This window comes from Peromyscus californicus, unplaced genomic scaffold, assembly GCF_007827085.1.
Source record: "Peromyscus californicus insignis strain IS unplaced genomic scaffold, ASM782708v3 Scaffold_20__1_contigs__length_68692818, whole genome shotgun sequence".
NCBI lineage: Eukaryota > Metazoa > Chordata > Mammalia > Rodentia > Cricetidae > Peromyscus > Peromyscus californicus.
Genome location: NW_026294503.1, coordinates 27,948,536 through 27,963,924, shown reverse-complemented (window position 1 = coordinate 27,963,924; position 15,389 = coordinate 27,948,536). Strand labels below are relative to the sequence as shown.

At 48.1% G+C, this 15,389-nt stretch overlaps 1 protein-coding gene across 4 annotated transcripts; it reads right to left on the bottom strand.

Annotated features, from left to right (window-relative positions):
- Positions 1–5,883: 5,883 nt before the first annotated feature.
- Myc (MYC proto-oncogene, bHLH transcription factor) lies at positions 5,884–12,101 on the bottom strand. 4 transcript variants are annotated; one of them, XM_052747888.1, is made up of 3 exons: positions 10,226–12,101; positions 7,895–8,666; positions 5,884–6,848 (listed from the first exon to the last, which is right to left on the bottom strand). In XM_052747888.1, the coding sequence occupies exons 2-3, from the start codon at positions 8,649–8,651 to the stop codon at positions 6,289–6,291; spliced, it is 1,317 nt and encodes a 438-aa protein (XP_052603848.1). In that variant the 5' UTR covers positions 8,652–8,666; positions 10,226–12,101; the 3' UTR covers positions 5,884–6,288. The 4 variants fall into 4 exon arrangements, with proteins under 4 accessions (XP_052603848.1, XP_052603849.1, XP_052603851.1 ...); XM_052747889.1 differs by having other exon boundaries at positions 7,895–8,663; XM_052747891.1 differs by lacking the exon at positions 10,226–12,101 and adding an exon at positions 8,874–10,216 and having other exon boundaries at positions 7,895–8,663.
- Positions 12,102–15,389: the final 3,288 nt, after the last annotated feature.

The window sequence follows — 15,389 nt, the reverse complement described above, 5'->3', positions numbered from 1 at the left end:
GTATTTCTCTAAAGACAGACATGGCAACTGGTGCAGGTAGAGAGCTGTGGGATCCCAAGGAGAACAGCCTGGCCAGTGAGGTCACCACCTGGCAGAATCCTTACGTAGAGAAGGGGAGGAAAGCATTCCTTTGCACTTGGTCAGTCATACTCTACACACAGCTAAGAAAGAGCTCCCGACACCGAGCGAGCAAAGCAAAGCTACCCTCCAGTTACTCACCTATGACTGGCCACTTGGATTCCTTTTCTTTTCTGTCTGTAATTCTTCTCCTCTCGAGTCTAGCCTACCATCATGCAAACCAATTATGCCTCTGTTTTATCAGCTCAAAATCACATCAAGCAAAGCATGCCTAATCAAAATCCTTTCCTTCACCCGATGTACCCAGCTCTTCCCTTCCCTTTCCAGCTGTGCATCTTAAAACAACTTTGCTTCCCCTTCACCTCCTGCTCAGGTCAGATGCGTCATCAAGCCATCAAACAACCCTTCACTCAGCCATTTAAAGAATTACTGAATTGCATTTTCAGGCCAGGCACTGTTGAGTAAGACCGATGAGGTTCTATTCGTCCATGAACGGACCTGATGAGCAGGACATGTGATCTGGAAGGATGGAAGTAGAATCCCCAAACTGGCCTTGTCTCAATGTTACTAAAGGCGAACATAGAGGGCTGAGTTAAGGGTGTGACAGGCTGACCGGCTGCCACGATTGTGGATGGGTAGGTGGTGAGTGTTAGTGCCAGAGAGGATGGGAGGGTGGCTTTAAACTTAATCCAGTAGGCAGCAGGAATCCACTAAGGAGTTTTACGATAAGCAAAGGCCTGGTGTATCTAGGATTTGAAAAGATGGCTGGGTTCGTTGTGGTGGAAGAGACAGTTGTTCTCAGACTTCATCAAGTCCTAGGGCTCGTTAGAACATTTTCTGTGAGAGTTGGCGTAGAATGTCAGTAATCCTAGCACTTGGGAGATGGTAGAAGCTCCTGCTGTTTGAATTTCTCCTCGGTTGCAGTGAGTTCAAGTCCATTCTTGGCAATATGGTACTCTATCTCAAAACAAAAACAAAACCACATACCAAAACACGACAAAACAAAACAAAGCAAAAATAGGATTTTAACTGAGAATATGACTGTCTTTGCATCTGAGAACCATACAGTGGGAATTCCTGGAGAAAATACTGAAACCAATCCCAGCACTCAACGGGCTGAGGCAGGAGGTTCTAGAGTTTGAGGCCAGCCTGGCCTGCATAGTGAGATCCTGTTTCAAAAAACAAACAAACAAAAACCAAAGTACTGCAGGAGGGCTGGGTGCTGGGACAGCTAATTACCTAACTATAGGCTGTTGTCTCAAGCAGATGAAGGAGCAGGAGGATAGTGGTTGGGTGGATGGAGACAGAAGGAGTGGCCTGGAGAAGCATCCTCTTGCCTAATCCAGTGGATCCTCGCTGTACCTCTTGCTGCCTTAGATACAGTTCAAATAGCAAAGCATCCTTCTGGCATTCGCTCTCCCTCACTTGGGCTTCCCTGCAATCTGCTCTTGATGCCTTTCCTTTAGCTTCTTTCTCAAAACTTCCCAGACTCTGTCCTCACTCCATGTTCCCAGGACTTGAACTCCCACCTACTCCATCGAAGTGCCCTGAAACTTTTAATAAAAAAATTCCACAGTCTCTGGAGATGTTACTCATCATAGAGCACTTACCTAGCATGCACGAGGCCCTAGAGTCTACCCCCAGTGCAATAAATTAAAAATAGCATATTGAAAAAGGCAATAAACTGACTTAGCGCCTCCGTGTTTGTTGCTTTATTTGTTCACAGCCAGATTACAAATACCTGGGGCAGGACCTGCTATGGCTTATTTATTATTATCCCCCCATCCCTCAATACACACACATGCACAGTATGAATGCGTAGTAGGGACTCAAATATGTACGATCAAATAAATAATCTAAATGATATCTGCTCTCATTGTTTTTCAGTTTTGTGAATGCAGGCAAATCAACAGCTCCCAGTCTTGGTCTTGTGTACAACAAGGGCTTTACAAATAGAACTCACTGCTGGGTCGGGAGGCATACGCCTTTAAACCCAGTACTCAGCAGGGAGAGGTAGGTAGCTCTCTCAGTTCTAGACCAGTCAGGGCCACATAGTGAGACCCTTTCCCCCCAAAGAAAGAAACAGAATTTACTTCCTAAGTGTTGTTTTGAGATAAACTGGGCATAATAGTGCATGCTTTTAATCCTAGCACTTGGGAGACAGAAGTTCACTGAGTTCGAGGCCAGCCTCGTCTAAAGAGCAAGTTCCAGGACAGCCAGGGATACACAGAGAAACCTTGTCTCAAAAAACCAAAACCCAAACCAAACCAACCAACCAAATGAACAAACAAACAAACAAAAGGAGATGCTTTAGAAATAAAATGAGATAATGTATGTCAAATTTTTAGCACACAGTAAACATTGATTGCTATTATTGCTAGTGATTATGTGACTTTGGGCTAGCAATTTAATATGTCTGTGTATAAACTTCAGTATTGTCACATTCAATAACTGTCCTCCAGCTGAGTTGGTTGTGGGGTCCTGCAGACAGCAGGTGTATTCTAACATAGCTTTCCCTAGAGCTCCCAGTCGCCAACTCTACAGACCTCTGGCTGCACTGGAGAGTTCAGCCTTTAATGGGATGCTGTGGGGATAACTGGAAGAGAGTGTTGGGGGTTGTGGTGGAGCCCCTAGGCATTGTTTAGGAACAAAGGACATTCTTTTCAGCCTCAGAAGATCTACATCCCATTAACACTTGTTCTCCTCAACCCTGTCTTCCTAAAGAGCTTAGTGTAGCCTAAGAGTGAGTGAAATAAAACTCAAAAGGGAAATCCACTCAGTCATTTAGTCAACTTACACCAGCTTGGCAAAGCCTCGGTCACTGGGTGTTGTCCCTAAACTGGCGGTTTGTTGCATTTCTCCGCAAAGAGATTGAACAACAACAACAAAAATTTGCTAAGAGTCTGGTAATGAGTAGGGATATCCTTTTAGTCTAGTTTTATTTATTTTTGTAGTGTTGGGGATCAAGCATGGGTCCTTATACATGCCAAGTAAGCGTCTTTTCAATGAAAGACAACCACAGTCCAGGCTTCATTGTTTAAAATAAGCCCCTGCTCTTGTCCCGTTTGAAACTTTACTTCTACATTCCCCTCCTTTGAAATAGACCTAGAGTGCTCTCTAACCTTAAGTGAAACATTTGTTCCCCCAAGGTACCTAGTGGTATATTTACAGACAGGCTTGAGGACCATCTTCCAGCATGTTATAACCTAAGGATTAGTTTTTGTAGGGAAGAAATGCTTCAGGGTCCCTTAACAGTCATGCTAAAAAATTATTAACTGAATGAGTCATTGGTTATTGTAAACAAGCCACAGAAAAATCCCCTCACTTTTTTTTTTGGTCCTCTTTTCCAAACTTGGTGCCAAAGTTCGTCTTAAAGACCAGCAGAGGACTCTGCTTACATATCCAAGCTTGGAATGATCCAAGTCCTGTTCTGGGGTTGTGAAAACTTTGTTCATCTTCAAATTGGATTGACTGCTTTTTAATGTTGGTCTCCAATGTTGCCCCCAAATGGCAGCATGAAACAGCCCTTCCTTCTTCCTTGTCCAGTCTATCCCTGAACAACACCATCCCAGGAATCCTCTGGGGGAGCCCTCAATCCCAATGTCCTGGCCAAATGACGGAGATTAGCTAAATTTTGCATAATCCAGGCTGAGTCGAAAGCTCCTCCCCCTTCACCCTTCATGTTGATTACTACGTACTAATTTGATTGCACAATGTCCCAGACCCCTGGGAATCCAGACTGGCTATGAGAGCTTTCCTGACTTTCTGGAAGGAAGCTGGCTGATGTCCTGTTTTTCAGCTCATTCCCTGGCGTGGTAAAGCTGAGAGGTACCCTGATAGGCACCTGGGATACTTCCCTTCCTTCCCCCACAGGCAAACTCTAAATCCTTAAGCTTGTTTCCTGATCATTTGGAACAGGGAGTTGTTTTCCTAACGAGGACTGCTCTCCCATTCCTTGGGCTTGCCTAGACGTAGTGATTCACCTACCATCTTCCCAGTTCTCCAGTGAGTCATGCCAGGGCTGCACTCCAGTCTAGAGCCACAAAGGGGCAAAGAGGGAACTGTTTAAGAGTACCCCCACTTTTGTTACCCTTTGAACTATTCAATGTCTGGGTTTTGTCTTTTCCTTTGAATTTAGGAGAGAGGGTTTGACAGTTTGAAGCTGAGGGTGGGTTTAAAAGATTCCAAAAGAAAGATAAAAAAAACTGAACATTAAATGCTTGAATTGATTTATTTTAGGAGGCCAAAGACAGGATTACTTATTGGTTTATGAGTGATGGTAGATTCAAGTCCCAAAGACACTCCAGGATGCTAGAGACCTTCTCTGAGACAACGAAGTCATTTAGAATGCTTAGGGTACCTTCCTGTGGCCTCTCCTGATGTGTTCCAGTTTCTAGCTTGGTCTGTGGGTTTTCAGAGACTTATAATTAATAAGACACCCATTCAAACATGCCTTCTCATGGACTAATGATGAGCATGTGTCATGAGTGTGTGAAAGTGCTTGGGAGGAAGGAGAGCTTGCAATTTCTAAAATAATGACTCACATGACAAAGCCTAAGTATGTTTTATTTTATGATCTGAACAGTAGCCTTTCCAAACTGGCTTCTTCCCAGGGGCAAGCAGGTTTCTGATGTGTTAAAAAAAAAATGGGTAAGACCAAGGTGAACGAGCTATGTGATTCTCAGAGTAAAAGACTAAGTAACAGTCAACAACATAACCCCCACCCCACCCCCCAAAATCCCCACAAAACCTCAGAAAACCCACCAACAAAAAGAGAGGAACTGATGCCTGAATAGGTCTGAATACTGAAACTTAAATGACTCCTGTTCTCATAGGTAGCAGGGTTATTCTTACTGGATAAACTAAGTGTTAATTGATGCTGAATCCCTTGGGTGCACAGATGGGTCATTTCATGTTTGTTTCTATCTGTATAGTATGAGGATATCCCAGTACCTCTTTTATGGCACTACCTTAGACTTCTAAGTCAAAGCTCAGAACAGTGCATGGTCCAAGTGGAGTTCATTCTCAGGCCCCTAACCAGCAGCTTTCCCCAGCTAAGGACACCCAGATGTGTGGTGTACCAAGGTGTGGCAGCATGCCTTCTGATTTTTGTTCTGGGTCATCACGCATTGAGCTGGACACCCCTCTCTGAACCTTTATACTTTGTTCTGGAAACCAGGTTAAGCCTAGCAGTGGTAGTATTCTTCCTCAAGTTCTTCTGAGGCTTAGGAGATAAGTGAGGGGAAGGGACTGCCGCAACCTGGGAGCCATAAGCAAAGAGTAAGAGGTGGCTCCCTCCCTTCCCCCATCGGCTCTTCTGCAGGGCAGAGTCCCTGGCTTGAAGTGAACAGGGGGAATGGCTTCAGTTAACTGCAGGGGATTTTGCCATCCCTTCCCTCTCTGTATATTTAACTGTTATCTTTTAACCTCTTGCTTCTCCTTCTCCTGCATCTAACCTTCTCACCTGCCTTTTGCCCTTTCCTAACTATCAACTCTGGTTCTTATCACCATTTGTAGGAAGTGTCTCCTAACCCTGAGAATTTAAAGGCCTTGAGGCCCCCAACCCCATTTTAACAATGAAAACCCCTTGCCTTTCTTTCGCTAACTCTTCCCATCTTTGTCAACCCACCTTGTGAAAATGGTCGAATTCTGTTAATCTGTAATTGAGGAAGAGAAAATCAAGAGGGAGAGGAAACAAAACACAACGTAGGAGTTGGCTCAGTTATATTTTTTCCAATTATTTTATTTTTTTCTAAAAACAATAGAAAAAAATCAACTTTAAAAATGAAAATGTATTTAAATAAAAAAAATTATGGTTTATAATACATGTCTTAAAATCTTGTATAACTGTTATAAACGTTTTATTAAAGTTATTTACATTTAAGGGCCCTATGTACATGGGAAAAGTGGGTAAACTTTAAGATTTTTTTTTCTTAAAAACAATTAAATACAAATCTGTTAAAGGAAAAGAAAAAAGATGGGAAGCATAAAAAAAAGTTCTTTTATGCCTAGAGTTTGAGGCAGTTAACATTATGGCTGAAGCTTACAGTCCCAAAGCCCCAGCCAAGGTTGTGAGGTTAGGCTTTGAGCATGCATTTCAAGTCCAGCGCATCAGTTCTAAGAGAAGGAACCGTTCTCCTTACTCTCCCTGAGTAAGGAGTGAGAATACACGAGCGATCCCAGCTCCTCCTCGCGGCGCGCGAGGTCAGTTCACGCACCAGAGTTTCGAAGCTGCTCGAGTTTGTGTTTCAACTGTTCTCGCCGCTTCCTCAGTAAGTCCTTTTCTGAGATGAGCTTGTGTTCCTCCGCTTGGATGGACAGGATGTAGGCGGTGGCTTTTTTGAGGATAACTACCTTGGGGGCCTTTTCATTGTTTTCCAACTCCGGGATCTGGTCACGCAGGGCAAAAAAGCTGCGCTTGAGCTCGTTTCTCCGCTGACGTTCCAAGACGTTGTGTGTCCGCCTCTTGTCGTTCTCCTCGGTGTCTGAGGACCTGGGGCTGGCACATTTGCGGTTGTTGCTGATCTGTTTCAGGACCCTGCCACTGTCCAACTTGGCCCTCTTGGCAGCTGGATAGTCCTTCCTCGTGGAGGGGGACGCTGCATAATTGTGCTGATGAGTGGAGACATGGCACCTCTTGAGGACCAGTGGGCTGTGTGGAGGTTTGCTGTGGCCTCCTGATGGGGATGACCCTGATTCGGACCTCTTAGCAGGGGGCTGCCTCTTTTCCACAGACACCACATCAATTTCTTCATCTTCTTGTTCTTCCTCTGAAGGAAGGAAGTGGAAGAGCACTGTTAGTAATGCCTCCTTAAACCCAGCCACTATATAGGATTTCACCAATGCTATGCAAATACCAAATACTGATTTGTCACAAAAGATGCTGAAGAAAGTAAGAACCCAGATCTAGACACCATTACCCCTTCTCCCCAGAAAGGAAGGAGAACAGGGTTAGGGCACAGGTGAGAAAATTACCATGTACCAGGATATGGCATCCATGCCAATTCTTACCTAAGACTTAATGAGGCTTCAGACACACCCAAAGCAAAGCATATTCCCAAGCACCTCCTATTTTTAAGGGACTTTACCAAGAACCCTTCAGGTGCTGTGAGTGAGAGCTGCAAATCTCTTGGTATGACTTTAGCAACTCCCTATTTTACCGTCAGCACAATAATTAAAAAAAGTCTTGCAGCTTTGCCAAACGTCCTGGTAGGGGTGTGGGAGGGGGGAGAAAAAAAAAAAGAAATCCAAATTGGGCAGGATTGGCTTTGAAGTGTTCAAAACAGGATGAAAAAAAAAATGACCATCTCAAGTCTTTAGGAACTTTCACCAGCGCCTGGCACTGAGACTAAAGGGTGTCCAGCTTCAGCTGTGGCTTCACTTGGGTCTTGTATAAACTTATCCATTAAAATTCAAATATTTTTTCCGGAAGTCAAGAGAAGAAGCAGGTAATTCTCTTTTATCCTCATTCACACCCTTCCCAGGGTAATTAAAATGCTTAGGAGAGGTAAAAGGGAGTGGATTGAGTTGAAAGATAAGCCAGAAGATTTAAAAACCCAAATGAAATTCCTGAGGGGTGGGAAGGGCGGGGGGGGGGGGGGGGGGGGGGAAAGAGGCTGACAACCAGGGCGGTCTGGGGGGAAGGGGAGGGAGGGAATCGCTGAAGCACAGGAATCCAGGGATGAAGAGCCCTTAGACAGAGAAGGGAAAGACGGGGTGAGCCCAGGGGTCAATTGAATTAATGCCAATGAGCAGTGGAGAAGGAGGTCTATCCAACCTCTCCGGTTCTGTGCTGCTCACAAGGGGGCCCGCTTACCAGAGTCGCTGCTGGTGGTGGGCGGTGTCTCCTCATGCAGCACTAGGGGCTCGGGGCTAGCCTGTGGGGAGGACTCGGAGGACAGCAGCGAGTCCGAGGAAGGAGAGAAGGCTGTGGAGTCGGACGAGGTACAGGACTTGGGCGAGCTGCTGTCGTTGAGCGGGTAGGGGAAGACCACCGAAGGGTCAATGCACTCGGACGCGGCGGCGGTGAGGTCCTGCAGGTACAGGCTAGAGGTGGAGCAGCCGCTGTGCCCGCGGGCGGGGCTCGGGCTGGCGCTGTCTTTGCGCGCAGCCTGGTAGGAAGCCAGCTTCTCCGAGACCAGCTTGGCGGCGGCGGAGAAGCCGCTCCACATACAGTCCTGGATGATGATGTTCTTGATGAAGGTCTCGTCGTCAGGATCGCAGATGAAGCTCTGGTTCACCATGTCTCCTCCAAGCAGCTCGGTCACCATCTCCAGCTGATCGGCGGTGGAGAAGTTGCCGCCGCCACCGTCGTCGTCCTCCCTTGGGGAGAAGGACGCAGCGACCGCAACATAGGATGGAGAGCAGAGCCCCGAGCGGCGACTGGGGGACAGGGGCGGGGTGGGCAGCAGCTCGAATTTCTTCCAGATATCCTCGCTGGGCGCGGGCGGCTGCAGCTCGCTCTGCTGTTGCTGGTGATAGAAATTCTCTTCCTCGTCGCAGATGAAATAGGGCTGCACCGAGTCGTAGTCGAGGTCATAGTTCCTGTTGGCGAAGCTCACGTTGAGGGGCATCGTGGCGGCTGTCTGCTAGAGGGGGCACAGAAGGGGGAGGCAAGGCTAGAGTTACCCAGCTCTGGTTGATGCAGAAACCTGGCGCAGCGCGTACCCCAATCCTGAACCACTCCCCTTCCAGTGTGCTGTCCTTCCAAGTGTGTGTGTGTGTGCGCGCGCGTGTGTGTGTGTGTATGTGTGTTGGGGGGAAGCGCTCTTTCACTCCCTACTATCTCAACGCACATCGGACTAGCAGCTGCTCCGAGTCCCCGCCTCCTTGGAGCAGGGACTTAGCCCTGCAGACGCCCAGGAATCGCCATAGGCCTTGGCCTCCTTGAGAGGCTGAGGGAGGCGACTGTAGGGAATACAGCCTGCCAAAAGCCAAGGCGCAAAGTTTTGCGCCACCTGAAGGAGAAAGGGGAGAGGCGCCGCGGTGCTAGGCTCCCTCCCGCACCAGCTCTCTGCGCCGCCAACCCGGTCCGGGTCCCCACTTGCGCCGTCGCTGCGCTCCTACCCAGCCGGCGCCGCCGCCCCTCTCCGCCCTCCTCTTTCTCCACCCCCAGCGCGCCCCCCTTCCTTCCTCTGCCGGCTTTTCTTTCCGATTGCTGGCTTAGAGGGGCGAGCTCAGCCTCCCGCTTTAACAAGCCTCGCCAAATAAAAGGGGAGGGGGTGTCAAATAATAACAGGGACACCTCCCTTCTACACTCTATACCGCGACGCCACTGCGCCAGAGACCCCGCAGCGATTCAGCACCCTGAGCGGGGCGTCTTCCCTCTCCCGCCGAGGGTAGCAGCTGTTACGGAACAGCCCAGATCACGATTCACCGCAGTCTTCCTAGCAATTCAGGGGCGCGGGGATACCCGCGGATCCCAATCCGGAATGTGAGGATTTCCCCCTGGTTTCCCCCAACGAATCGGTCACATCCCTGCCCCAGTTTTGCCTTCCGTCACTGCGCTAGCCCAGCACCAAGTCCTAATACCGTGGAGGTCAGGTTGAAATTTTACTATTATCACTATTTTTAAAGCCAAATGGCAACTTCTTAAAAGGAACAGGGGCAAGTTGGAATCGCCGCCGGGGATTGGCGGGCGGGACGCACATCTGAGTCGGTCTCCGGCTGTCAGAAATGGACTACGCCGAAATTTAAATGCCCTCCCAGAGACTGGGAAAAGTCAGAGGCTGCCGAGCCTTCTCTATCCCACACGCAAAAGGTAAAGCCTTCTCCAAAGACCTCAGGATACGAAGGACTTTCTGTCCAGGGAGAAGCGACCTCCGGGTCCAACCCCCCAAAGGACACAAATAGCAATTAATGTAGTAAAGCAATAATGTCCAACAGGACAGAGTCAGTGTCAACTCAGAGTAACCTCTGGAACCCAATTTCAAAAGGCACCCCGGTTTTTCCTTTCCCCTTTCCGCTGTCATCTTGACAAGTCTCTCTACCCAGACTCGGATTCACCCCAGCTCCACCCCGGCCTACCCCAACTACTCTGCGAAAAGTGTCAAAAGCACAGGAATGGAAGAAAGACTACCCTGACAAGCAGCCGCTGCATTCAAGACGCAGAGAAAATACAAGAGAAGACCAGCAGATCCGTGCTTACCGGGTTTTCCACCGCCCAAAGGATATCCAGCCTTCAAAGAGCGCTTAGGAGCTCCTTTCAGGGGAGCAGATCGCGGGCAGAGGCAGAGAACACTGTCCCCAAATAGACAAAAATTTCCTCCCCGGCGCCTGGGGAGTCCTATCCTCACTCGCAGATTGTAAGTTCCAGTGCAAAAGTGTCCTCCCGCTGCAATGGGCAAAGTTTCCCAGATGGGGCGAGGGTTGCGATCTCTGGTGCTAGGTCAGCCGGAGGGTTGGGGCGCGGGGCGGCAGGCCCGGAGGCAAAGCCCCTCTCACTCCCCAAGCTGCCTTCCCAGGACGCCCGGAGCGCGGCTCTGCTCACTGTGCTCTTCCAACCCGCCCGCTCACTCCCTCTGTCTCTCGCTGGAATTACTACAGCGAGTCAGAAAAAACGCCCCGAAAAGCTTCTTTTATACTGCGACTCTCAGGATCCCTCCCACTCGGCTCTTTTTCCCGCCAAGCCTCGGCGAAGCCCTGCCCTTCTAGAGGCAGGGAGGGGGGAGCAGAGTGGGGCGCGGCGGCGGCGGCGGCCGAGAGCAGGGCAGCCCAGGGGTCCTCGGCCGCGTAGACCCCGGGATTATAAAGGGCTGGTGGGCGGGGATCCGCCAAAGACTCTCTCTCTCCCTCCCACCCCCCCGCTCTCTGCTTTGGGAACCCGAGAGGGGCGCTAGTGGGGAGCCAGGGAAAGAGGAGGAGCCTCAACCCTGCAGCCCAGTACTCCAGTTCCTGGGGAGTAAACAGTAAAGCGCAGCATGAATTAACAGCGCGCCCGACCATTTTCTCTTGCTGGGGCGCACGTCCTTTCCCTTTCCGTACTGTTCTTTGGGCGCACCGCTCCTGGTGAACTATGTTCTTGTCCTGCGTGTTTCAGACACCGCAGGTGGAACAGCTGCCTAGCTCGGCACAATACGCCTTGTACCCTGGGCCGCGTCACGCACGTCCCGGGCGGCCAGGCGCCTCTCTTAAGGTTGGGAAAACAGAATTTAGAAAAGGGAAGGAAGAAAGAATGGGTTATCTATGAGCCCCTGTTCAGTGTGTGCAGTGTTAGATGGGAATCAATGACAGACAAGGTCTACAGAGGAAAACGATGCCTGGAATTATTAAAATTGCCCAGCAACGCACTGCCACGTATACTTGGAGAGCCACTTATAAATAAACACCCACTGCATCTTTTGGGGAGGGCATTATGCATTTTGGACGTACAGCTATGTTGACTGGATACATTCTTTCCAGAATGGATCCCCCAATTTGCTATTAAAAAACACACACACACACACACACACACACACACACACACACACACACACTCCAGCACCTCTGGCTCCGACTTCCACCAGGCAGAGGGGTGGGAGGCGGTTGTTCCCCCAGTTCAATCTAACCATGTAGGTCTCCCTGCGCATTCCAGAGCTGGAGTACAGTAGGGGAGCGGTGGTGGGTGCGCTCCACCCGGATCCTCTAGGTCGAGTCTCTGCCGGTCTGCACCCCATCCCACCCGCGCTCACTCAGAGTTCCTATTCCACAGCCAGCTTTCACAAGAGGCAAATCCTCTTTGCCCCTGTGGAGCCAAGTTGCACCAGACTCCGGCTTAGAGGTTGGGGGAAATCAAGGCGCTAGACGCGAGAATACACAGTGGGTGGGTGGCTAGGAGGGACACCCGGACTTCCCAGAAAGGGGGAGGAGTAGAACTTGCCAACTCGGATCTGGATCTGGGGAGCCTGTGAAGACCCTAAAATAAAGGAAACTGTTAACCCCTTCCTCCCCGAACAAACCCAAGTCTTTCTTTCCTCTTTATTACTGGAATTGTAATTAGGCACTTAAAAAAAGAAAGCCGGCGCCGATCTGATCAAAGAAATGTTACGTTTTTGAGTTTTTATTTATGTCTGTGTGTGGCTTGAGCTAATTAAAAGCTGACTTAATTTATACATTAATTTCCCAGTTTACTTTTCCCCTGAATACATTGCTGTGCATTACATACAATCCTCAAACACATACACACTTCATAGATATGCATATGCATATATATGATAACCTAGCCTACTAACCAATTTGAAACATGAGTCTTTTACTCTGCTCTAGGTTTATTATATAATGAAAAATTCCCTTGGGATTTTCTTATCCCACAGCATCAAAACCCGAAGTAATCTCATTCATGACTCTTCACTCCAAGGCATTTTAAGAAACCTCCCACTGATATCCCCTTAAAAAAGAAGAAGAAAAAAACTACTGTATAGAGTGTATAGTGTGCACATTGTTCAAGGTAGTTATTATCCATTGAGTTTGCAACTCAGGGTTCAGCTGTTAAATGATAGTATCTTCCTCCAGATCGAGCTCATTGCACAATTCAGCTTTAAGGATTGCAAAATGACTACAGCCTCTAGGATTTTGCCTCAAACGCCAAGAGCCGCCAATCCCTAGGCTGCATTTAGCTGCAAAGACTCTTTCCCCCTTCCTCTCCCCGGGGCTGCACGGGCTTTCTGGTTTGCGAAAGTAAAGTAAGTGTGCCCTCTACTGGCCACTGAGATCCCGGCTTTGGGAAGCCAACGAGGGCGGAGGTCGGGTGGGGGCAGGGCTTTTGCCCGCGGGGTTTCCAGGGTAGGCGCTCCGCTGCCTCAGATAAGTTTCCAGGGCACCTTTTAATGACTCTTTCAGACTGCAAAGGAGCCAAAAGGAAGAGAAATTACTAAGGAAAAAGTGGCTCAGAGGTAGCTACTCAATTGCATTGAGGTGTCGAAAACGAACCCATCACTACTACAGTCACCCAAGGGAAAGCCCTAGTTGTGGATGGGAAAAGTGAATAATTCACAGGTAAACATGTGAAAAAAAAAATCCTAACAGAACCAAAAAGCACTAGTACAAGCTTTAGCCCCCGTGTTTCACACATTTGTCATGTTCTAAACTGCGAGTGTCAAAGCAGGACAGTTCTATACTGTGCAAGGGATTTTAGATTTTACGTTTGCTAGCCAGAAACTCACCCAGTTTTTTGCTCCTTCTTCTTCCTCTTCCTCCTCCTTCTTCACACAAGTCCTCAGTATCGCAGGATATGATGCACTCTTCTTTTTTTCTTTTTTCCTTATGATACACTTTTTTTTTTCTTTTTCCTTGGAGCTGAGGATTGAACCCAGGGCCTTGCGCTTGCTAGGCAAGTGCTCCACCACTGAGCTAAATCCCCAACCCTCAGTATCGCGGGATATATCCCACCGCACCGGGATTTTTAATACCATGATGAGGATGGAATCCAGGTGGGGCATATTACGTAAGCTCTCTAGCAACTGAACTGAATCTTGAGCCCCCACACCCTGCTTTTATGTTCTCTGTGAGCTGATCCTCAGCTCCGTGCTTATTACTTGCAATAAATGGGGTGGGTGACCAATGGCCTGATGTTTTGTTAGTACAGAGGAAGACTGAGAATCCTCTGCCAAATTTTGTTTTGTTTTGTTTGTATTTTTGTTTTTTCGAGACAGTTTCTCTATGTAATAGCACTGGCTATCCTGGAATTCACTCTGTAGACCAGGCCAGCCTTGAACTCACAGAGATCCTTCTGCCTCTCTCTGCCCTCAAGTGCTAGGATTAAAGGCATGCACCACCACGCCCAGTGACTGCCAAAATATTTTAGAGGATTAATTTATTAAAAGGTTGAAATTTTAGCCAGGTATGGTGATGAGTGCCTCTAATCCCAGTCCTGGGAGGCAGAGGCAAGAGGATCTCTGAGGTCTAGGTTAGTCTGTTGTATGGAAGGAAGTTCTGGGCCAGGTGAGGTATGGTGGTCCATGTCTTTAATCCCAGTGCTCGAGAGGCAGGGGCATGCAGATCAATAAATGGGACCTCAGGAAACACAAAAGCTTCTGGATGGCAAAGGACGGCATCATTAGGACAAAGTAGCAGTCTACAGAATGGAAAAAGATTTTTTACCAACTATATATCTGATCAAGAGCTACTATCTAGGGGTTGGGGATTTAGCTCAGTGGTAGAGCACTTGCCTATCAAGTGCAAGGCCCTGGGTTCGGTTCTCAGCTCTGGGGGGGAAAAAAAGAGCTACTATCTAAAATGTAAGGAACTGAAAAACTAGATATAAAAAAAACAAATTACTCATTTTAAAAATGGGGTATAAGTTGGGCATGGTGGTGTACACATTTAATCCCAGAACTTGGGAGGCAGAAGAGGGTGGATTTCTTAGTTCAAGGCCAGTCTGGTCTACAGAGTGGGTTCCAGGATAGCCAGAGCTACATAGTGAGATTCTGTCAAGAAGAAGGAGGAGAAGGAAGAAAAAAGAGGAAGAAGAAGGAGGAGAAGGAGGAGAAGAAGGGTATTATACAAAGAAATTTTGTACAACCTTCAGTGGTTGTGAATGTCTTAGCATCACACAGAAAATTCTTCCACCCCCCCCCCCCCCCCCCAGTTTTTAGAGACAGGGTTTCTCCATGTAACAGCCTTGGCTGTCCTGGAACTTGCTCTGTAGACCAGGCTGACCTCAAACTCACAGAGATCTGCCTACTTCTGCCTCTCAGAGTGCTGGGATTAAAGGCGTGTACCACCACTGCCCGGCCACGCAGAAAATTCTTAATGGCTTCCGATCAACAGACAAGGTCCTCAGCGTATGTGACAGGGGTGGCCTTCTCCTGGAGGAAGACTCTTGGGCAGATTTCCTAGGGTTTGACCACCTTTTACATTATTCTGTCAGAAGCTACCCTCTTCTTCTCCCCAAACACAAGATACTACCGACAAATACGAGAGTGAGGAGAGCTGACCCTCAGAAGGTATTTTTTAAAAATGAATAATTATGGCTTATTTTAAGGTCTTACTCCCAAATCATGCCAGTGTAGTGTAGGTGTGTGAACCCAGATAGCAGAATAGGCCTGAGGTTTGGGGACTTACCCAAACTATATCCGAGCCTGGTGACATCAGCATGTGGTGTCACTTTCAAGTAACAGGAAGGTAGGGGCCACCCCCATTTTACATATTAGGAAACAAATAGGTACCCTATTCATTGTAAAATAAGTTTTTGAAAAATAATTTAAAAAAAGGGACAAGAAAACCACAAGTTTCTAATCTTGGCAACGAGGTGTGGTTGTTGGAATTTCTTGTTGTTGAGAATGTAGTCTGGGATGGTTTCCTAACTAAAAGATCCCCTGCTTCAGGCTCCCTAC